Raw genomic sequence first — 18774 nt, forward strand, 5'->3', positions numbered from 1 at the left:
AACGAAATGGCATTTTATGTACTTTTCGAAAATAAATAAAAAAAACTTTTTTGTTTCTTTAATTATTTGCATTTTATTAAACCTACAAATGTGTCAGATCATTTTGCCAGACCCTGTATTAGTACTTGTACCTCTTTCACTGGGACAAATACAATACTTATGTCAAACTGTTAACATTGATGATGGTGATGAAGCACAACAAATGTTGACTTACACTGATAGACAACTTTTCCCATTCACCCGAGTGGGAATTTATTTTATTCAATTTAGTCAGTGTTTCCCAACCTTTACTGAGCCATTTTTATCCATTACAAAAATCTCATATCACTCAAACAAAGCAAATATCACAAAACATGCCAAAATAATGATGATCTTGTCTCAATTTACTCCTAGATTTACTTAAGTTAGTGTGAAATCTGAGTCTGTCTAATAGTAAACAAACCTAATATACTTGCAGGAAGCCATTACATATTCTGTTGTGTGAATGGTACCAAGTGGATAACTTCTGCAATCTAATAGAAAAGTGTTGAATTGTTCTGAGTGTCACTGTTATGATAAATTTGGAGTTAACATTTTAAAATTTCCTGCAGTACTACTGCTGATGAGCTTTCACGACACTACCGTATTTTTCGGACTATAAGTCTCGGGTTTTTTTCATAGTTTGGGTGGGTGGGGGCGACTTATGTTCAGGAGCGACTTATATGTGAATTTTTTCACAAATTTTCAAAATTCAAAGATCCATGATGTAGTGAAACCGCGATAAACGAACCGCGATGTAGCAAGGGATTACTGTAATTTGAACTGCAAGTGACGTCACCAGCACCGCGCGGTGAGTGTTTACATAAAGGACAAAGGATTTGATCACGGGATGACGAAGGTGACGAAGGGCCCCACGTTTGAAGGATTTAATGATTTGGAGTGACACAAGGTTTGAAAAACTTATTTATGTTATAGTTATTTGATATATTTTATTTCGTGTAGCAACTTGTATATGTTTTTATCATTACAGTCCAGTAGTTGTTGGCTACAAGTTGAACTCTTGTTTTGTTAAATCAAGAGCCGTTTACCAAACCCATGTCTTTCCTGGTACTTTGTTAACACTACAATATAGTTATATACTAGATCTGTGCGGCGCACACGCGGTGTTGTTGACATAAAGGACGAGGAATTTGATCGATGGATTTAATGGTTTGGAGTGACAGATGGTTTGATAATATTGTTGTTATATGATAGTTATTTGATATCTATATATGTACTTTATATATCGTTATATGGGTCTGTGGAATAATTAGAAATGCAACTCACGACGAGTCCGTCAGCGCGCGTACGCGGCATTGTTTACATAAAGGACGATAGATGGATTTAATTAATTGGAGTGACACAGATGGTTTGATAAATGTGTTATTTATGTAATACTTATTTGAATAACTCTGAATGTTATGTCAGGCCCGTTTTCAGCTCCTCGTTTGTGTGTATGTCACGCTAGCATACTGTATCGTTTAGCCTGTTGTTGCTGGTTCATGTCTGTTCTTGGTGTTTGACAAATAAATTTGCCCCAAAAGTGTCACTTATACTCCGGTGTGACATATATGTTTTTTTCCACTTTATTGTGCATTTTATGGCTGGTGTGACTTGTACTCCGGAGCGAATTTTAGTCCGAAAAATACGGTACATGCTACAGCAACGTGGTTGGGAATCACTGAATTAAAGTACTATCTGTGTTTTGGAATGGTGGAGCGAACCGCAACTTCTCAACTGTTAGACGTGCCCGGCCGGAAAACAATTTTATAAAATAGTCTGAGGTGCTACATATTAAACATGGTTTCAGTTGAAAATAAAAACTGTAAAATTATGTTTTGTACCCACTATATTTATAGATATTATAAAACAAACGTGTGAAAACAACATGACAAAAATGAAAAAATGAAAACTTTTGATGCTTCCACTTGTGGAGGTGCAAAACGTATTCCTCCTGTGAGTCTCTCGTCAGTCACTCTCCAGTACATTTGGCTCTGACGTTGTACTTTCTCGGGTTGGTAGTACATCATAGTGACAAGGGATGTGGCTGTTTTTTGGTAGATCATATGGGTCCTGGCCTGGCTGCATGCAGTCGCTACTTTGTCCAGTCCCATGAATAGTGCTTACAGTTGGCTCTGAATGAAAGACACAGAAGATTACGTGACATTAATTTATTGTATAACTATTACAATAATTATCAGTCTGCTCCATCTAAAGGAAAACGGATCATTCTTATTACCCATAACTGATAGGGAGCCAAAGTATCAAAAAAATCACAAAAAAAAATGCTAAAGTTTGGGGTACGTACAGGCTTTGAAGTAAATGTAAGCAAATTAAGAATATATCTGAAAAAAATTAGAACTGTAATGTACTTACAGTACTTTCAGTTTATACATTATAGTACAAAGTAAGATGGTCCTTTAATCAAAGAGTAATTCACATGTCCTATAAAAATATAACATGTGGTAAATGCTGGCAATCCATCTGTCTGTCCATCCATCCATCCGTCCGTCCGTCCGTCCGTCCGTCCGTCCGTCCGTCCGTCCGTCCGTCCGTCCGTCCGTCCGTCCGTCCGTCCGTCCATCTATCTATCTATCTATCTATCTATCTATCTATCTATCTATCTATCTATCTATCTATCTATCTATCCATCCATCCATCGTGGTTGGTATTACTTCTTAAAAATTCTGAGCTTACAATTTCGAGTTCGGGTGCTTCCTAACTAACTAACTAACTAACTAACTAACTAACTAACTAACTAACTAACTAACTAACTAACTAACTTATATATATATATACATACACACACACATATAATATCTCTCTCTCTGTCTCTCTGTCTCTCTGTCTCTCTCTCTAGTTAGTTAGTTAGTTAGTTAGTTAGTTAGTTAGTTAGTTAGGCGCACCGGATTATAAGGCGCATCTTCAATGAATGGCCCATTTTAAATCTTTGTCTATATATAAGGCGCACCGGATTATAAGGCCCATAAAATAGAAGCTATACTGCAACAAATAGGTTGACTAGGGTTGCGGTACGCATCCACTAGCCAATAACCAATGAGCCCTCTGTAAACAATCGCGTTTCTCAAACTCTCTCCTATAAAATGATCAGAACTGACTAAAGTTCGATCTAACGCATTGGTACTGCTTACCTTTTTTTTCTTTCCATATCGATCCGTAAATTTACTTGAAACATTAACAGAGCAGCATATTTTGACATGAAATAGCCTCGTGCATATAGCAGCTATCACGATAGCATTAGCCACCCGCAAACTCCCATGAGCCTCAGCAAAGTATAAACAATCCCGTTTCTCAAACGAACACCTATGAAATGATCAGAACTGACTAAAGTTCGAGCTAACGCATTGGTACTGCTTACCTATGTTTCCTTTCCATATCGATCCGTACATTTTCTCGAAACATTAACAGAGCAGGCTATTTTGACATGAAATAGCCTTGTGCGTATAGCAGCTATCACTATAGCATTAGCCACCCGCAAACTCCCATGAGCCTCAGCTCGCAGACTCCCATGAGCTCTCAAACGACCTACTATAAAATGATCGGAACTGACTAAAGTTTGATCTAACACATTGGTACTGCTTACCTATGTTTCCCTTCCATATCAATCCGTATAATTACTCGAAACATAGAGCAGCCAATTTTGCCATGAAATAGCCTCATGCGTATAGCAGCTATCATTATAGCATTAGCCACCCGCAAACTCCCATGAGCCTCAGCTCGCCGACTCCCATGAGCCTCGGCAAAGTGTAAACAATCACGTTTCTCAAACAAGCTACGATAAAATGATCGGAACTGACTAAAGTTCAATCTAACACATTGGTACTGCTTCCATATCGATCCGTAGATTTTCTCGCAACATTAACGGAGCAGCCTATTTTGAAATGAAATAGCCTCACGGGTACAACAGCTATTCAGTGACGCCCCCTGACCACGGTTGCCGTAATGCTGGGAAGCGATGCGACCTTGTAATTTACTCGTCGTACTAAAACGTACTGAAACATTTTGGCAGAGCACTGTGTACAACCAGTATGGATCAACAAATTCATAAATTGATCCATATATAAGGCGCAACGGACTATAAGGTGCAATGTCGGCTTTTGAGAAAATGTTAGGTTTTTAGGTGCGCCTTATAGTCCGGAAATTACGGTAATGACCAAAATGAATTTTTTCAACACTTGCTCCTTACCAATTTCATAGACATTCTTGTTCATAGCAGTCTGACGACTGCTGCTATTGGAGATTTCAGCGTAGGGTGAATCCCGTTTGGCAGGTGACTTCATTTCCACATAGCCACATTCAGTGTTTTTTGTTGTCAGTATTGGAGGGTCCTTGATAGTGGCGTAGGGGTTTTCAGAACTGTTCAGGGAGCTGGAGCTTCCATGATATGGTATGCCATCTTTCATCAGGCCTGTACAAAGAAATAGAGCCATTGTAAAAAACATTTTGAATTAAACGGGCAAAATTGGTCAATTCTGGACAATACAACTTACCTCGCAAAGACTTCCCCATGAATCTTCTGTCAACTCCGCAAACTCCTGGTTTGGAGAAATACAGAAATTGAAAGCAAAGTCAGTGAATGGAAGAAATCAAATTGTCTGTCGCCAGTGTGATCAAGTTTTTGCAATCTCATAGCAGTGCAATGGAAATTCTTTCACTTTCATTTTAACTCAACAATACCATCGACCCGACTTATAGTTTGTAGCTCACCGAGTTCATTGAAGCAGTCCCTTTGTTTCCAGCCGGCCGGCAATGTGCCAGTGGCAGCAGCAAGCGCATATCTCTTTTGTTCTTCCACATTCTTCAAGTTCATAAACATGTTGTTCTTGCCCAACAAAGTACAAATAAATACAATTAAAGTGTCAACAGTTATCCAAAGTATGTACTTATGCACCATATTTTTGGCACCAAAAGGTGCACTGGATTATAAGGCGCACCCTCATTGATTTTTTTATTTTAGAAATTATTTCATAAATAGGGCGCACCGTAGTAAAAGGCGCATAAAATAGAAGCTATATTGCAACAAACTGAGGTTGACTAGGGTTGCGGTATTCATCCACTAGGCAATAACCAATGAGCCCTCTGTAAACAATCGCATTTCTCAAACTATCTGGCTAAAACTGGCTAAAGTTCGATCTAACGCATTGGTACTGCTTACCTATGTTTCCCTTCCATATCGATCCGTAAATTTACTCTGAATATTAACATAGCAGCCTATTTTGACATGAAATAGTGCATATAGCAGCTATCACTATAGCATTAGCCACCTGCAAACTCCCGTGAGCCTCAGAAAAGTGTAAACAATCGCGTTTCTCAAACGAGCTCCTATAAAATGATCGGAATTGACTAAAGTTTGATCGAACACATTGGTACTGCTTACTTATGTTTCCCTTCCATATCGATCTGTAAATTTACTCGAAACATTAACAGAGCAGCCTATTTTGAAATGAAATAGCCTAACGGGTACAACAGCTATTCAGTGACGCCCCCTGACCACGGTTGCCGTAATGCTGGGAAGCGATGCGACCTTGTAATTTACTAGTCATACTAAAACGTACTGAAACATTTTGGCAGAGCACTGTGTACAACCAGTATGGATCAACAAATTCATCCATATATAAGGTGCACCGGACCATAAGGTGCACTGTCGGCTTTTGAGAAAACCTTAGGTTTTTGGGTGCGCCTTATAGTCCGGAAAATACGGTATAAATAAAAAATAGATACTTTTCCATATGGAGAGTTATGTTGTGGGGTAGTGCACTGGGTCAGAGTGTGATAGCTGGGATTGGAGAAGTAGTTACTGGGGTGCACGTCACGTGGTAGATTATCATCTGAAAAGAGTAAAATTTTGAAATCATTAATTCATCATCATATTATTATATTAGTAAAACAAAGGACTGGAGAAGGAAAAAAACAGTCCAGATCCAGTCCATACATTTTTATACGAATGTCCAAACTACATGTGATGGTACCTGTGGTGGTATAGTCAGTGGTCACCCTCATGGCAGGAGTGTATGTCACTACTGGCATTGGAGGTTCTTTTCCTTTCTGCTTTTTCTTGTAGATGATGAGGAGGAGGAGGAGAAAGAGCACAAGGAGGACCAGTACAATAATTCCTGCAATGGCACCAATTTGATAGGTGTCAGCCTGCACCGCAGCACTGGTGAAGGTGTTGAGGCTGTCAACGACAACACCAGCTACAGACAGGAGATGAGAAAGCAGTATTAGTAGTTAAGCTTCTTGTGTGTGTAGACATACAGTATTAAATGAATACTACGGTGTACAATAGAATCATATATGCACACAAGTCTACGTCCTCACCTTGGTCACAGCGGGCTCCCTTCCAGCCGTTGTGACAGTAGCATGTACCAGTGATGTGATCACAGGTGGAGTTATTGAGACAGTTACACACCTGCCGGCAGCCATAACCATATGAACCAGGAGGACACGCTATAATAACAAGTAACACGCAAATGTTAGCGCAAACTTCATCACATCAGAATTTCAATTCATGGCCTCAGGAGGCTACTCCAGGAGCCGGTCCCAAACCCAGTTAAAAAAGACATGGTAAACAAATTAACTAATCATACCTAATAGGAAGATAAATGTCACAAATCTTTCTGTTGATGTTCAATTCAGTAAGTAAAAATCCATTCATTTGTCCATTTAAATGTTTGTATTGGTTATCCTGCTCAGGGTTGCAGGGAGCTGGATCCTATGCCATCTGAATTTGGGCAAACGTTGCCCTATAGCCTTTCCCCTGACTGGTTGCCAATCAAAGAAATATTAGATTTACCACTCAATTTTATACTATTCTTAAGTCAGGCGATTAAAGAACTACACCAGGGGTCAACAACCTTTTTTAAAAGAAATTAAAATGTCACGCTCCTGCGTTTTGGCCACCTGTCAAACTACACCTGCCTGTATCTGTCTGACAACATGCAGTTAAACCCCATGATCCCCGTCCTTCCTTGTCAGTCTGTCTCGTGATGCTACCCAGTTGCTCACTGCTCTCTCTCCGTCTGACTCCCACTGCCGACCTTGACCCGTCTTGTCTTGTCTGCCGCCTGCCCTGACCTCTCGCTAGTTTCTGACCACGTCTTGCTCACCGCCTGTCCTGATCCCTTGCTTGTCCCTGACCACGACTCACTACTGTGCTCCGCTGTGCTGTGCGCTTTCTCCGCGCCTCTTTTCCCCAGGTGATTGCCAGGCATCCACCACCCAGTCACTCTGTGGGGAGTAACCAAGAGCGACATCCTTGCTCACTGATCCCGCCCGGCAGAGTCGCCACTCCAGCCGTTCCGCTATTCCAGCTCTCCTTGTTTCCCCTACCCCAAACAATAAACTCTGTCATGCTGCACTTGACTGTTCGGCTCTGTTCTCGACATAAAATGTAATTCCTAGGTTATGATCACTCTGAAGTAGGACGGTCACGAGCAAATATTTTTAGAATCGATCATTGTACCGATTATTCAATCAAATAATCATATCAGATTTCATTTTGCATTGTTATTACTCAAATTGTTCGATTTGAAAAAAAAATAAAAAACAAAAAAGTAACATGTTATGGTCAATGCCAAAACGGCAGTACCGTTATTTGTCCCAAATGAAATTTCATGATTTGCTAGGTAGTTTCTGAAGGCGATAATTACTGTATTTTCCAGACTATAAATCGCTCCGGAGTATAAGCCATAAAATGCATAATAAAGAAGAAAAAGACATATATAAGTCGCACCGGAGTATAAGTTGCATTTTTGGGGTAAATCTATTTGATAAAATCAGGCTGAAGGTACGCTATGCTAACGTTACATAAACACATAAACAAGGAACTGAGAACGTGCCTAATGAAACATATTAAGAGTTATTCAAATAACTACAGCATAAATAACAAGTTTATTGAACCATCCGCGTCACTCCAAATCATTAAATCCAATGAAATCTTCATTCTCTGTGTCACATAAACAACTCCGTTAACCCCGGAAGTAGAAAACGTGGTGGTGCTTCCTCTTCTATGTGGCTAATGTCTGACTCATCGTCAGTTGCAGTTCCAATTATTCCACAGGCTTAGAGCACCCTCATGTGGTTTAGTGTGAAAATAACATGTCAAATTATATAATGTGTTAATAATTTCACACATAAGTCGCTCCTGCGTATAAGTCACACCCCCGGCCAAACTGAAAAAAACTGTGAGTTACGGTCCGGAAAACACGGTAAATCATTGGATATACATGATTTTGCCTAACATATTTGCTGTTTCAATATTTCTCTGAAATTAATAGATAAGAATAATTGCTAACGTTTTTCATTTTCCTGATAAAAAATACCTAAACTGGGCTAGTTAGTGAAAAATTAACCATTCTCAGTTTAGTCTCCCTTTAATCGAACGATATGATCATCAATCCATAAGTAAAATTAATGACGTATTTTTAGGGACAGTTGCGACAAATCAAGGGAATTATTTGGTCGTTTACATACTTTGTTGACAGTGTTGGCCCATGAAGCCAGTACGGCAGGTGCATTGTCCATAGATGTGGTCACAGTCTGCTCCATTCATGCACTGGCATGTCTGAGAACAATCCTTCCCATAAAATCCTAATGGACAACCTGAGAAGGAGTCAAGACATGTCAAGCCAAAACACCGATTTAAGGAAGGGAACAATGGTAATCTGCTGTGACGATTGAGGAAAGAAGAAACAAAGTCTATAGGTAGTCGACTGACGTTGTGTGCAGTAAAGGCCGGTCCATCCTGGTGTGCACTTGCATTCGCCATCATAGGCACTGCAATGGGCTCCGTTGTGACAGTTACATGTGTGGATGCAGTTGGGTCCCCATTGAGCAGGAGGACATGCTGCAACACAAAGACAACTTGATCAAGTGTGCTATGAGGTACAATGAAAGCAACATAATGCATCACAGCAGCACCACATCATATAGAATTCGAGTGAGTGAACTGACGCTGAGAGCAGTCACTGCCGATCCATCCTGGAAAACACTGACAGGAGCCATCAATGGGGTTGCATGTGCCATTGTTCGTGCAAGTGCAGCTCAAGGCACACTTCCTCCCGTAGTAACCACTGGGACAAACTACACAAGATATGTGTTTTTAAATAACATTTATGCTGCAGTGAAGTTGCAAGTTGACTATTTGGTCGGGACCATCAATATGCTCACCCTCATTGCAAAGTCCCCCCTTAAAGCCTGGGAGACAGTCACACTGTCCACTCACATGGTGGCATGGTCCATTACTGTGGACACACTGGGGACACGTCTGACTGCAACGGTGACCAAAGTAACCTGGAGAGCATACTGAAAAAGAAAAAGGGAACCCAAAGATTTGGTAGACTCATGTCTAATGCTCACTTCGTGTTAATTACCACAGCAACGGTCAGCCCCACACCCCCAAAGAAATGTGCCAACTTGAATCTTTACTGTAGTAAAATCGTTGAATGCCCTTGAAGTCATATCATGGAGAGTTGATCCCAATTTCCAGGTCAAATACACCTCTAAAAGAGCTTTGTAAATCCTAAATGACAGCAGCAAAAAGTCTCCACTTCAAAGGGGAATCTAAATCGTACTCATCATGTTTGCTCAGCTTTTATATTGTAACACAGTGAGTGACCGTTCTTCAAAGTTAAAAAATGACCACAAATTGAAACGGATTCAATGACTATTGTTTGCTATAGTAAATTAGTTTTTACAAATAGTAACAAGGACGGTGTCCACGGTGGTCGACTGGTTAGCACGTCCACCTCACAGTTCAGAAGTGCAGGGTTGGATTCTGCATCCGGCCTGTGTAGAGCATGTTTTGCCTGTGTCCGGTTTCCACCCACATTCCAAAGACATGTATGGTAGGCCGATTGACCACTCCAAATTGCCCGTGAGTGTGAGTGCAGATAGTAATTCATCTCCGTGTGCCCGTTCAGCACACGGTCTTTCAAAAAACTGCTGGCAGAAGCTCCAGCATGCACGCGACCCTCATAAGGATAGATAGAGCAGATCAGAAAATGGATGGATGGAAATATTAACAAGACGTTCACTGGCATCTCTGACCTTAAAGGGATCTGTTTATGTATCTCCAACTTAGAAGTTCACTGGCATCTCTGACCTTGAAGGGATCTGATGTACCGTGTCATCAGTACTGTACTGGATTTGTTGACCATATTAGATTGATCACTTCCGGGTTGCTACTGTGGTGGCCGTTTATCGACCGTCGATCATCGGACACGTAAGTATGGCTGCGGAACAAGAGGTTTGTACTGCTGCGTGCACCAACTGCACCCTTCTGTTAGAGAGGTTGTCCCTGCTAGAGGGACGTGTCTGCCAGTTAGAGCAGAATAGTGCGATAACAGTAGATGTGGCGGACACAGTCGCGGACTGTAGTCAGCCCGCTAGCCCCGTTAGCATTAGCCCCAAGCGGCTTGCTAATCGCGATGAGCCAGGTAAGACGCATAGCCGTCCAAAGTCATCTCGGTCTACTGGCCCTCGCACCTTGGTCATAGGTGACTCCATTACCCGAAAAATCACGCTTAAAAATCCAGCCACGGTAATGTGTATTCCTGGGGGCAGAGCACCCGACATAGAAGCTAATCTTAGGGAGCTGACTTGCAATAGGACTAGTCAACAGCGTAGTTCCAACAACACTAGCTACTCTGATATAGTGATACACGTCGGCGCCAATTATGTTAGGATGAGGCAATCTGAGATCACAAAGAGAAACATAGCGAGGACTTGTGATCTCGCCAGAAAGATGAGTCGGCATCGAGTATTTGTCTCTGGCCCCCTGCCTGGGAGAGGCTCTGATGAGAGGTTTAGTCGATTAGTCTCCCTTAATCGATGGATGGCTGGGTTCTGTAAAAAGCAGGGACTGTATTTCATAGATAACTGGTCCTCCTTCTGGGGCCGCCCCGACCTGCTGAGGAAGGACGGCCTTCATCCTAACCATGAAGGCGCCTTCACTCTTTCTAGAAATATAGATTACTGTTTGAGCCACTCATGACAGGTCACCTTAGAGCAGGCCGGAGCACAGGTGACTAGACCACCTGTCAGGATGGGTTTGGAGTCAGTTAAGTTCGAGTTAACTAGCGCTAGGCTAGACTTCCAGCATGCACATAGCTCCTTGTGTAGACTAGAGCGTCACAGTTTGAATAGTGCTACAGTACACATGAACACACTTTCTACTGAGGTGGCAGACAAATCCAAACGCTCCACCCCGACCGGTATAGCTGATGATATGGTGCCTGTTTCAGATAATATTACGTGTGTACCAAATATTTACTATCAAATTCCTACGGTCGTATCGTCCCACCGCGCGAATAAACAATTGAGAGGTGATGTCAGGCCGAGAGAACACAATCTTACTTTCATTTCGTTCAAAAATCCTCTGATAAATACAAACCCTGACCAACCGATTACACTTAAACTTGGTTTAATGAATATTAGATCGCTTCATACAAAAGCAGTTCTCGTTAATGACCTCATCACGGAACATAATCTAAATATATTTGGTCTTTGCGAGACCTGGTTAAAACCTAATGAACTGCTACCGCTTAATGAGGCCTCGCCTCCAAATTTTGTGAGCTCGCATGTGGCGCGTCCTTGAAAAAAGGGTGGGGATGTTGCCCTCATCTCAAATTCCGATCTTAGATTTACGCCTCGTTCGATTAACATATTTAAAACATTTGAAGTTCTCACTGTCCGATCCACCGCTTTACCGTCATTTTATCTTGCTGCTATTTACCGTCCACCTGGGGCTTACGCTAGCTTCCTGGATGAATTTTTAGAATTCGTGGCTGATCTAGTGACAAACGCGGATAATATAATAATCATGGGCGATTTTAAAGTCCACATGAATTTACCGTCAGAGCCACTTACTTCGGCGTTTCAGACTCTAATTGATACGTTTGGTTTTACGCAAGCCGTACAGGTAGCAACGCATAAGAATGGTAATACCTTAGATTTGGTATTATCCCGAGGACTGGCAACCTCTAATATAACAGTACTGCCATACACTACTGTTTTGTCTGATCACTACTTAATAAAATTTGAAATTTTAGTTCTTAGTCAAAGACAAGAGAGCAATCAGAATTATAGCAGCCGTAATATTAACTCCATGACTGCGACTGCGCTATCTGGGCTACTGCCACCAGCAACTGCCGTATTGCCCTCATATACCGGCTCTATTGATAATCTTACAAATGAATTCAATGCTACATTGTTAAATGCCATTGATTCTGTGGCGCCGCTACGTCTAAAAACTCGCCGTAGACTGCCTACTCCGTGGTTCACAGATGAAACACGTTCGCTTAAACAATTAAGTAGAAAGCATGAGCGCAAATGGCGTTTAACCAAACTTGAGGTTTTCCATCAGGCATGGCGCGCCAGCCTCCTGAAATATAAAGATGCGCTTATCTTAGCAAAAACTCGTTATTTTTCGCAGGTCATTAATCTCAATAAGAACAATCCTAAATACCTATTTGATACGGTGGCAAAGCTAACACTACGCCAGCCAACCCCCGATAGCTCCTTTCACTCGGCTGACGAGTTCATGACATTTTTTGCTCGAAAGATTGAATCCATTAGGGATGAGATCAAGATGACCATTCCGATAACTCAGTCGGGACCGCCGATTACCGGCGCCGACGAACATGCAATAACCCTTTCAAATTTTAAAAGCGTGTCCCTCGAAAGGCTTACACAATTAGTTAGTGCGGCTAAACAAACAACATGTTTACTTGACCCGCTTCCAACCAAACTATTTAAAGAATTATTTCAAATCTTAGGACCGTCCGTTCTAAATATAATTAATTTGTCTATCTCCTCTGGGATAGTGCCAACAGCCTTTAAAACCGCTATCATTAAACCGCTACTATAGGCCAGTTTCAAATCTCCCATTCATAGCAAAACTGCTTGAAAAAGTAGTAGCGCAGCAGCTTATTGATTACATGGTCGCTAATAATCGATATGAATCTTTTCAGTCTGGGTTTAGAGCTCCTCTTAGCTATGGATTCAAATACTTCATCGGTATTGTTACTACTCGATCTTAGTGCTGCCTTTGACACTGTTGACTTCAATATTTTATGAGAGCGTCTTAAAGGTTGTGTTGGTATTTCGGGGTCAGCACTAGGCTGGTTTCATTCGTATCTATCAGACAGGACGCACCGAGTGGTCCATGGCAATGCGTCTTCTGAGCTCTATAAAGTTACGTGTGGTGTCCCACAGGGATCGGTACTAGGACCAATTCTATTTAATATTTATATGACTCCGCTTGGGAACATAATACGTAAATATAATATTAGTTTTCAATGTTATGCGGATGACACCCAATTATATATGCCATTATCAATGACAGATCCGCGGGACTTGAGGCATGCCTTGCAGAGATCAAGCAATGGATGTCTCTCAACTTCCTTCGTCTGAACCCAGATAAAACTGAGATGTTGATAATTGCTCCAGCTCGTTATCAACATTTATTTAAGGAAACCGCTATAACTCTAGATAGCTGTACTATCACTCAGAGTGATACTGTAACTAATCTCGGGGTAATATTTGACCAAACGCTCTCCTTTCAAAAGCACATTAAGAATATAACCAGAATAGCATTTTTTCACCTTCGTAATATTGCTAAGATTCGGCCAATCCTCTCGACCGGTGATGCCGAAATTATTATACATGCATTTATCACGTCGCGCCTGGACTACTGTAATGCATTATTCTCTGGTCTTCCCAAGTCCAGCATCAAAAGTCTACAGGTAGTACAAAATGCTGCTGCAAGGCTACTCTCACGGACAAGAAAATTTGATCACATTACCCCAATATTAGCCAATTTACACTGGCTCCCGGTCCATTTAAGATGTGACTTCAAGGTTCTTCTATTAACCTATAAATCATTGCATGGCTTAGCGCCTTCATATGTCGTCGACTTAGTTGTTCCTTATGTTCCGTCTCGTAACCTTCGTTCGCAAAACGCTAGTCTTTTAGTGACACAGAGGGCCAAGAAAATGTCTGCAGGAGCTAGAGCATTTTCTATTCGGGCTCCAGAGCTCTGGAATGCCCTGCCAATGGATATTAGAACTGCTACCTCAGTAGAAACATTTAAGACACGTTTAAAGACGTATTTCTATGATATGGCCTTTAATTAACCTGTAGTAGCTGATTCGGCTGGAGTTTGTTTTTGCTCCCTCTCCCCGACCCCACTCCCCCCACCCCTCCCCGGCTGGGGAGGTGGTTAGGTGACACCCAAGCTGACGACGGCTATCTAGATTCTCGTGGACCAATTCAGCATGAGGGAACTGCAGCGGAATACCCTCCTAGAGGACACTGCCAGGACAATCGAATGGCACCTCCGACAGCTCTTCGCTTTGGCCTTTTTGATTTCCATATTATGTATTTTATGTGCCCTCTTTGCATCCATTGCAGCCTGGTGATCCTGAAAGGGGGATCCTTCCATCTGTGGTCCCTTCTCAAGGTTTCTCATTTTTCCCCTGGTAGGGTTTTTTGAGTTTTTCCTTGCCCTTTTGGGAGCCCAAGATCAAGGGATGCTTTGAGAATTATTGTCAATTGATTGTCTATGTGAAGCCCTTTGAGACTGCTTGTGATTTAGGGCTATACAAATAAACTTGACTTGACTTGACTTAGTATCTCCAACTTAGTGTCATCGCTTTTGCCATGTTAAATGATGGACATCTTTGTTTCTGTGCTTTTAAAACATCACGACGTGCACAGTGTATTGCTAGTACAGTGTCTGATTTTGAAATAAAGCACTTCATCAAAACATCATCACTTACTCCTCTTACAGGTGCTGCCTCTGTATCCTGGTGCACACTCACATGTCCCTTCATCAGGAGAGCAGGAGCCCCCATTCTTACAGTTACAGGCTAAGGAGCAGTTTGGGCCCCAGTGGCCCTCTGCACATACGCTGTCACAGTGGATACCTGTACATACATGCATACGCACACACGCCCCCCCCCCCGCACACACACACACGCACACACACTCTCTTGAATTGTGATTTTTCACTGATGAGAAGACCCCATGCATTTTCCCTTACCAGTCCATCCAGCCAGGCAGTGGCAGTACCCAGTGGCGTGATGACATCCGTCAGCATGACTACAATCACAACGCTCTTTACACTCAAGGCCGTAGGTACCGTCCTAGCGAAACGGAAATATTACCCATCACCCATCGGCCCAGTAATAATATTAATATAACAATGCAGGTATGTGAGGAATATTATAACACACAAGATTTTTCACCTGGCATTGCAGGTCACATTTAATGCCTCTCCAACCTGCAGCACAAGTACAGTGACCAGTCACTGCATCACAAGTGCCTTCATTCCCACACAGACAGGTCATGTTACAGCCAAGACCCCACGTACCGCTTGGGCAGTTGATGGAACAATCTACTCCATGCCACCCTGATTAAAAGATTATTATTATATTAATTATTTACATGAATCACATCATTTCACTATTTCTAAGGAGCAGTGGATAGTCAATATGTTTTTGTTTCATTTTTTTTAGGCGACCAAAAAAGTATTTCAATGTCATAAACAATTGACTGTAACCGATGACCCCTTTCCCAAATGAGTCAGATAAAGGGAGGTTCCACAGTACTTATATTCGTCTTCTACAGCTCACCTGGTTTACAAAAGCAGGTTCCATCCGCAGGTGAACACTGAGCTCCATTTTTGCAATTACAGACGGAGGAGCAATTCACACCATGAGAGCCTGCTGGGCACGGGACTGAACAGTCTAAACCCTGGAAAAATGAACGGTTAGGCAAGATTAGAGGACTCTACTCCAAGGCTAGATTTACTTTAAAAGGTTCAAGTGCTCCATTTCCATTAGCGTTCAAGTGGCCTGTTTCACATACTTGTTTTGACAGCGAGAGAGAAAGACACATCTAAAATTGGATAGCCACAAAATCAGACCTCTTCCAAATGGGTAAAATGGTGTCACACGCCTTGCCACCTGTCACTCTGCTGGTAACCTACCACCAAATAGCCAGTTGAAATCACGCCCACTCATCACTTCAATCACCTGTGCCTGCCTCTGCTCATCAGCTGATGAATACTTAAACACCACACACCCATCACTTCCCTGTCAGTTCGTCCCCGTATGCTATCCGCTTGTTCCTATGCCGTGTGCCTTGTTACCTGCTCTGAGTCCCAGTTGCCGACCTCGCTTTGTGTGCTGACCGACTAAGCCCAAACCCCGCCTGTTCTGACAAACTGCCCGTCCATCGACCAAGCCCAAACGGCACCTGCCCCGAGCGAGTGCACAATCACCGACCATGTCTCAGCTTCGCCCCTGGAGTTCCCCAAGCTCGATCTTCCCCGATCCCTCAATAAACAGTGTGCATCATTTGGTCGCCCTGCTCGTCTGTCCCCGATAGTACGAACTGAACTCGAACCCTGAGGCAGGACCGTCCCGAACAGACCGAACATAATGGAGCCGATGGAATCGGTTGGGCTTCTCTCTCCCCGAAGGCTTTGTGCCGGCCTATACTGCGGAGGAGAGGGTCATCAAGTGGTAATGTGCCCGTCAAAAGTGTGTGTGTGTGTGTGGGGGGGGGGGGCTCACGCGGCTTTGGGGAATCTGCATGAGTTCTGCCAATCTCTACTCTCCCACCTCCCGTAAGACCGTGTTGCCACCGCATCTCCAGCTCGACAAAGACACCCACACACTAACCGCCTTAATAGATTCCAGCTTGGGCCGGATTCTTCTTTGTAAGGAAGAAGGACGGCATGCTCAATCCATGCAGACTATTGTGGTCAAAATGACGTCACTGTGAAGAACCGCTATCCCTTCCCTCTCTTGTCCTCGGCACTTGAGCTTCTCGAACGAGCCACAATATTCACAAAACTGGATTTGAGGAACGCCTATCATCTTTTCCGCATCAGAGAAGGAGACGAGTGGAGGATGGCTTTCAACACCCCCAGGGGCCACTATGAGTACTTGGTGGTCCTGTTTGGCCTCACCAACGCACCCGCTGTCTTCCATACTTTGGTCAACGATGTCCTCCGAGACATGCTCAACCGCTTCATACTTGTCTACCTCAATGACATCCTCATCTTCTCCCGTACGATGTCCGAACACCACCCATGTCCAGTCCGCCCTCCGTTGCCTCCTTGAGAAGTCCCTGTTTGTCAAGGCGGAAAAGTGTGAATTCCATGTGAAGGTGGTAGAGCTACATAGTAGCCGAAGGGCGCATCCAGATAAACCCGACAAAAGTGAAGGTCGTCACGTCCTGGCCGGCTCCTACCACTAGAAAGAAGCTACAACAATTCTTCGGGTTCGCAAATTTCTATAGACGTTTCATCAGAAACTACAGTTTGGTCGCTTCACCACACACCACCCTCACCAGCACCTGCGTCCACTATCATTGGAATATGGCTGCCGACAAGACACGTTTCACCTCTACCCCAATTCTTCGAATGCATGAGACAGGACTACAGTTCATGGTCGAAGTCGACGCATTGGACGTGGGCTTAGGGTGAAGGGACGTGGGCATCCTTTGTCAGTGCTCCAGTCCGGACTACAAGCTATACCCTTGTGCTTTCTTTCGCGCCGGCCAGGAACTACGACATTGGCAACCGCGAGCTTCTCACGTTAAAATTAGCCCTGGAGGAGTGGCGGCATTAGCTGGAGCGCGTAGCCACCCTTTTCATTGTGTGGATCGACCACCGCAACTTGAAATATCTATGCTCAGCTAAAAGGCTGGACTCCCGCCAGGCTCAGTGGTCCTTGTTCTTTGGCCGGTTCAATTTTAATTTGTCTCACAGACTGGGGTCCTGTAACGCCAAGGCTGACGCCCTATCGAGACTGGCACAAGGAGACAAACGCCCTCGGGAGGCATCAGCGACTATTCTCCAGGAGTTAGTTGTGGTCAGGCCGTCTCCTAGTACATCGAAGAGCGAGTGAAGTTAGACACTTAAGACCAGCCCAGTTAAGCACTTGCCCAGATGATCGCCTGTTTGTCCCCAATAATCTGTGCGTGCCCATCCTGCAATAGACGCACGACTGTCACCTCGCCTCCCATCCTGGAATTGCTCGCACCACGTTCTCTGTGGCTCAACACTTCTGGTAGCCAACGATGGGGGGAAAATATCCGGGACTACATTTGGGTTTGCCATAGAGTTTTGTCGCCTCCTGGGGGCCACGGCCAGCTTTACCTTACGGTTCCACCCCGTCCAAGAGGCTGGCAGAACGTCTCAAACAGGAGCTATGTAAGTCCCTCCGCTGCATGTCTTCCAGCAATCAACAAGGATGGGCTCAACAAAAGCCCTAGGTGGAGTATGCCCACAACGCGCTCCCGAGCTCTGCCACAGGCCTGTCACCATCTGCGTTTACGGATATCAGCCGCCGCTCTTCATCTCCCAAGAGAGAAGTGCTGCCTGTTCGTCTGCGTTGGCGTGTGTCCTTTGGTGCCACCGGGTGTGGCTCCGGGCCCGCGCCAGTCACCAGCTACGCCCGCCAGGCCAACAAACATCGGACACCAGTGTCGTGTCACCACTCCGGGTCTGCGAGACGGTGTGTTTGTCAGCTAGGGACCTTCCTTTTTGGGTGGAGTCACGCAAATTGTCTCATTCGTCGGTCCGTACCCTGTCTGCAAAGTTAGCAGTCCGGCTTCGTCTTCCGAGCTCCATGAGGGTCCATCCTATATTTCACGTTTTGCCGGGTGAAGCTGGTCCATGAATGTTCGCTGACTCCTGCGCACCTCCCTGGCTTGTCAACG

The 18774-nt window shown here is 43.7% G+C and overlaps 1 protein-coding gene across 6 annotated transcripts in view; it reads right to left on the reverse strand.

Moving 5' to 3' along the window:
* Nucleotides 1–221: 221 nt before the first annotated feature.
* Nucleotides 222–18774, reverse strand: part of megf10 (multiple EGF-like-domains 10) — a 56718-nt gene continuing 38165 nt past the window's right edge. For 4 of the 6 annotated variants that reach the window (XM_085925671.1, XM_085925672.1, XM_085925670.1 and 1 more), the window contains 15 exons: nucleotides 15675–15795; nucleotides 15288–15451; nucleotides 15083–15185; nucleotides 14820–14966; nucleotides 9208–9342; nucleotides 8992–9120; nucleotides 8756–8884; nucleotides 8512–8640; nucleotides 6358–6486; nucleotides 6009–6233; nucleotides 5761–5867; nucleotides 4747–4861; nucleotides 4530–4574; nucleotides 4226–4447; nucleotides 222–2153 (listed from right to left, as the gene is read on the reverse strand). In XM_085925671.1, the coding sequence (XP_085781797.1) occupies nucleotides 1987–2153; nucleotides 4226–4447; nucleotides 4530–4574; nucleotides 4747–4861; nucleotides 5761–5867; nucleotides 6009–6233; nucleotides 6358–6486; nucleotides 8512–8640; nucleotides 8756–8884; nucleotides 8992–9120; nucleotides 9208–9342; nucleotides 14820–14966; nucleotides 15083–15185; nucleotides 15288–15451; nucleotides 15675–15795 (2067 nt within the window). In that variant the 3' untranslated portion in view covers nucleotides 222–1986. The remainder of the gene's footprint in view (nucleotides 2154–4225; nucleotides 4448–4529; nucleotides 4575–4746; nucleotides 4862–5760; nucleotides 5868–6008; nucleotides 6234–6357; nucleotides 6487–8511; nucleotides 8641–8755; nucleotides 8885–8991; nucleotides 9121–9207; nucleotides 9343–14819; nucleotides 14967–15082; nucleotides 15186–15287; nucleotides 15452–15674; nucleotides 15796–18774) is intronic. The other 2 variants (XM_085925674.1, XM_085925673.1) reach the window with 2 other exon arrangements.

This window comes from Syngnathus leptorhynchus, chromosome 12 (assembly GCF_054491065.1).
Source record: "Syngnathus leptorhynchus isolate UIUO chromosome 12, UIUO_Slep, whole genome shotgun sequence".
NCBI lineage: Eukaryota > Metazoa > Chordata > Actinopteri > Syngnathiformes > Syngnathidae > Syngnathus > Syngnathus leptorhynchus.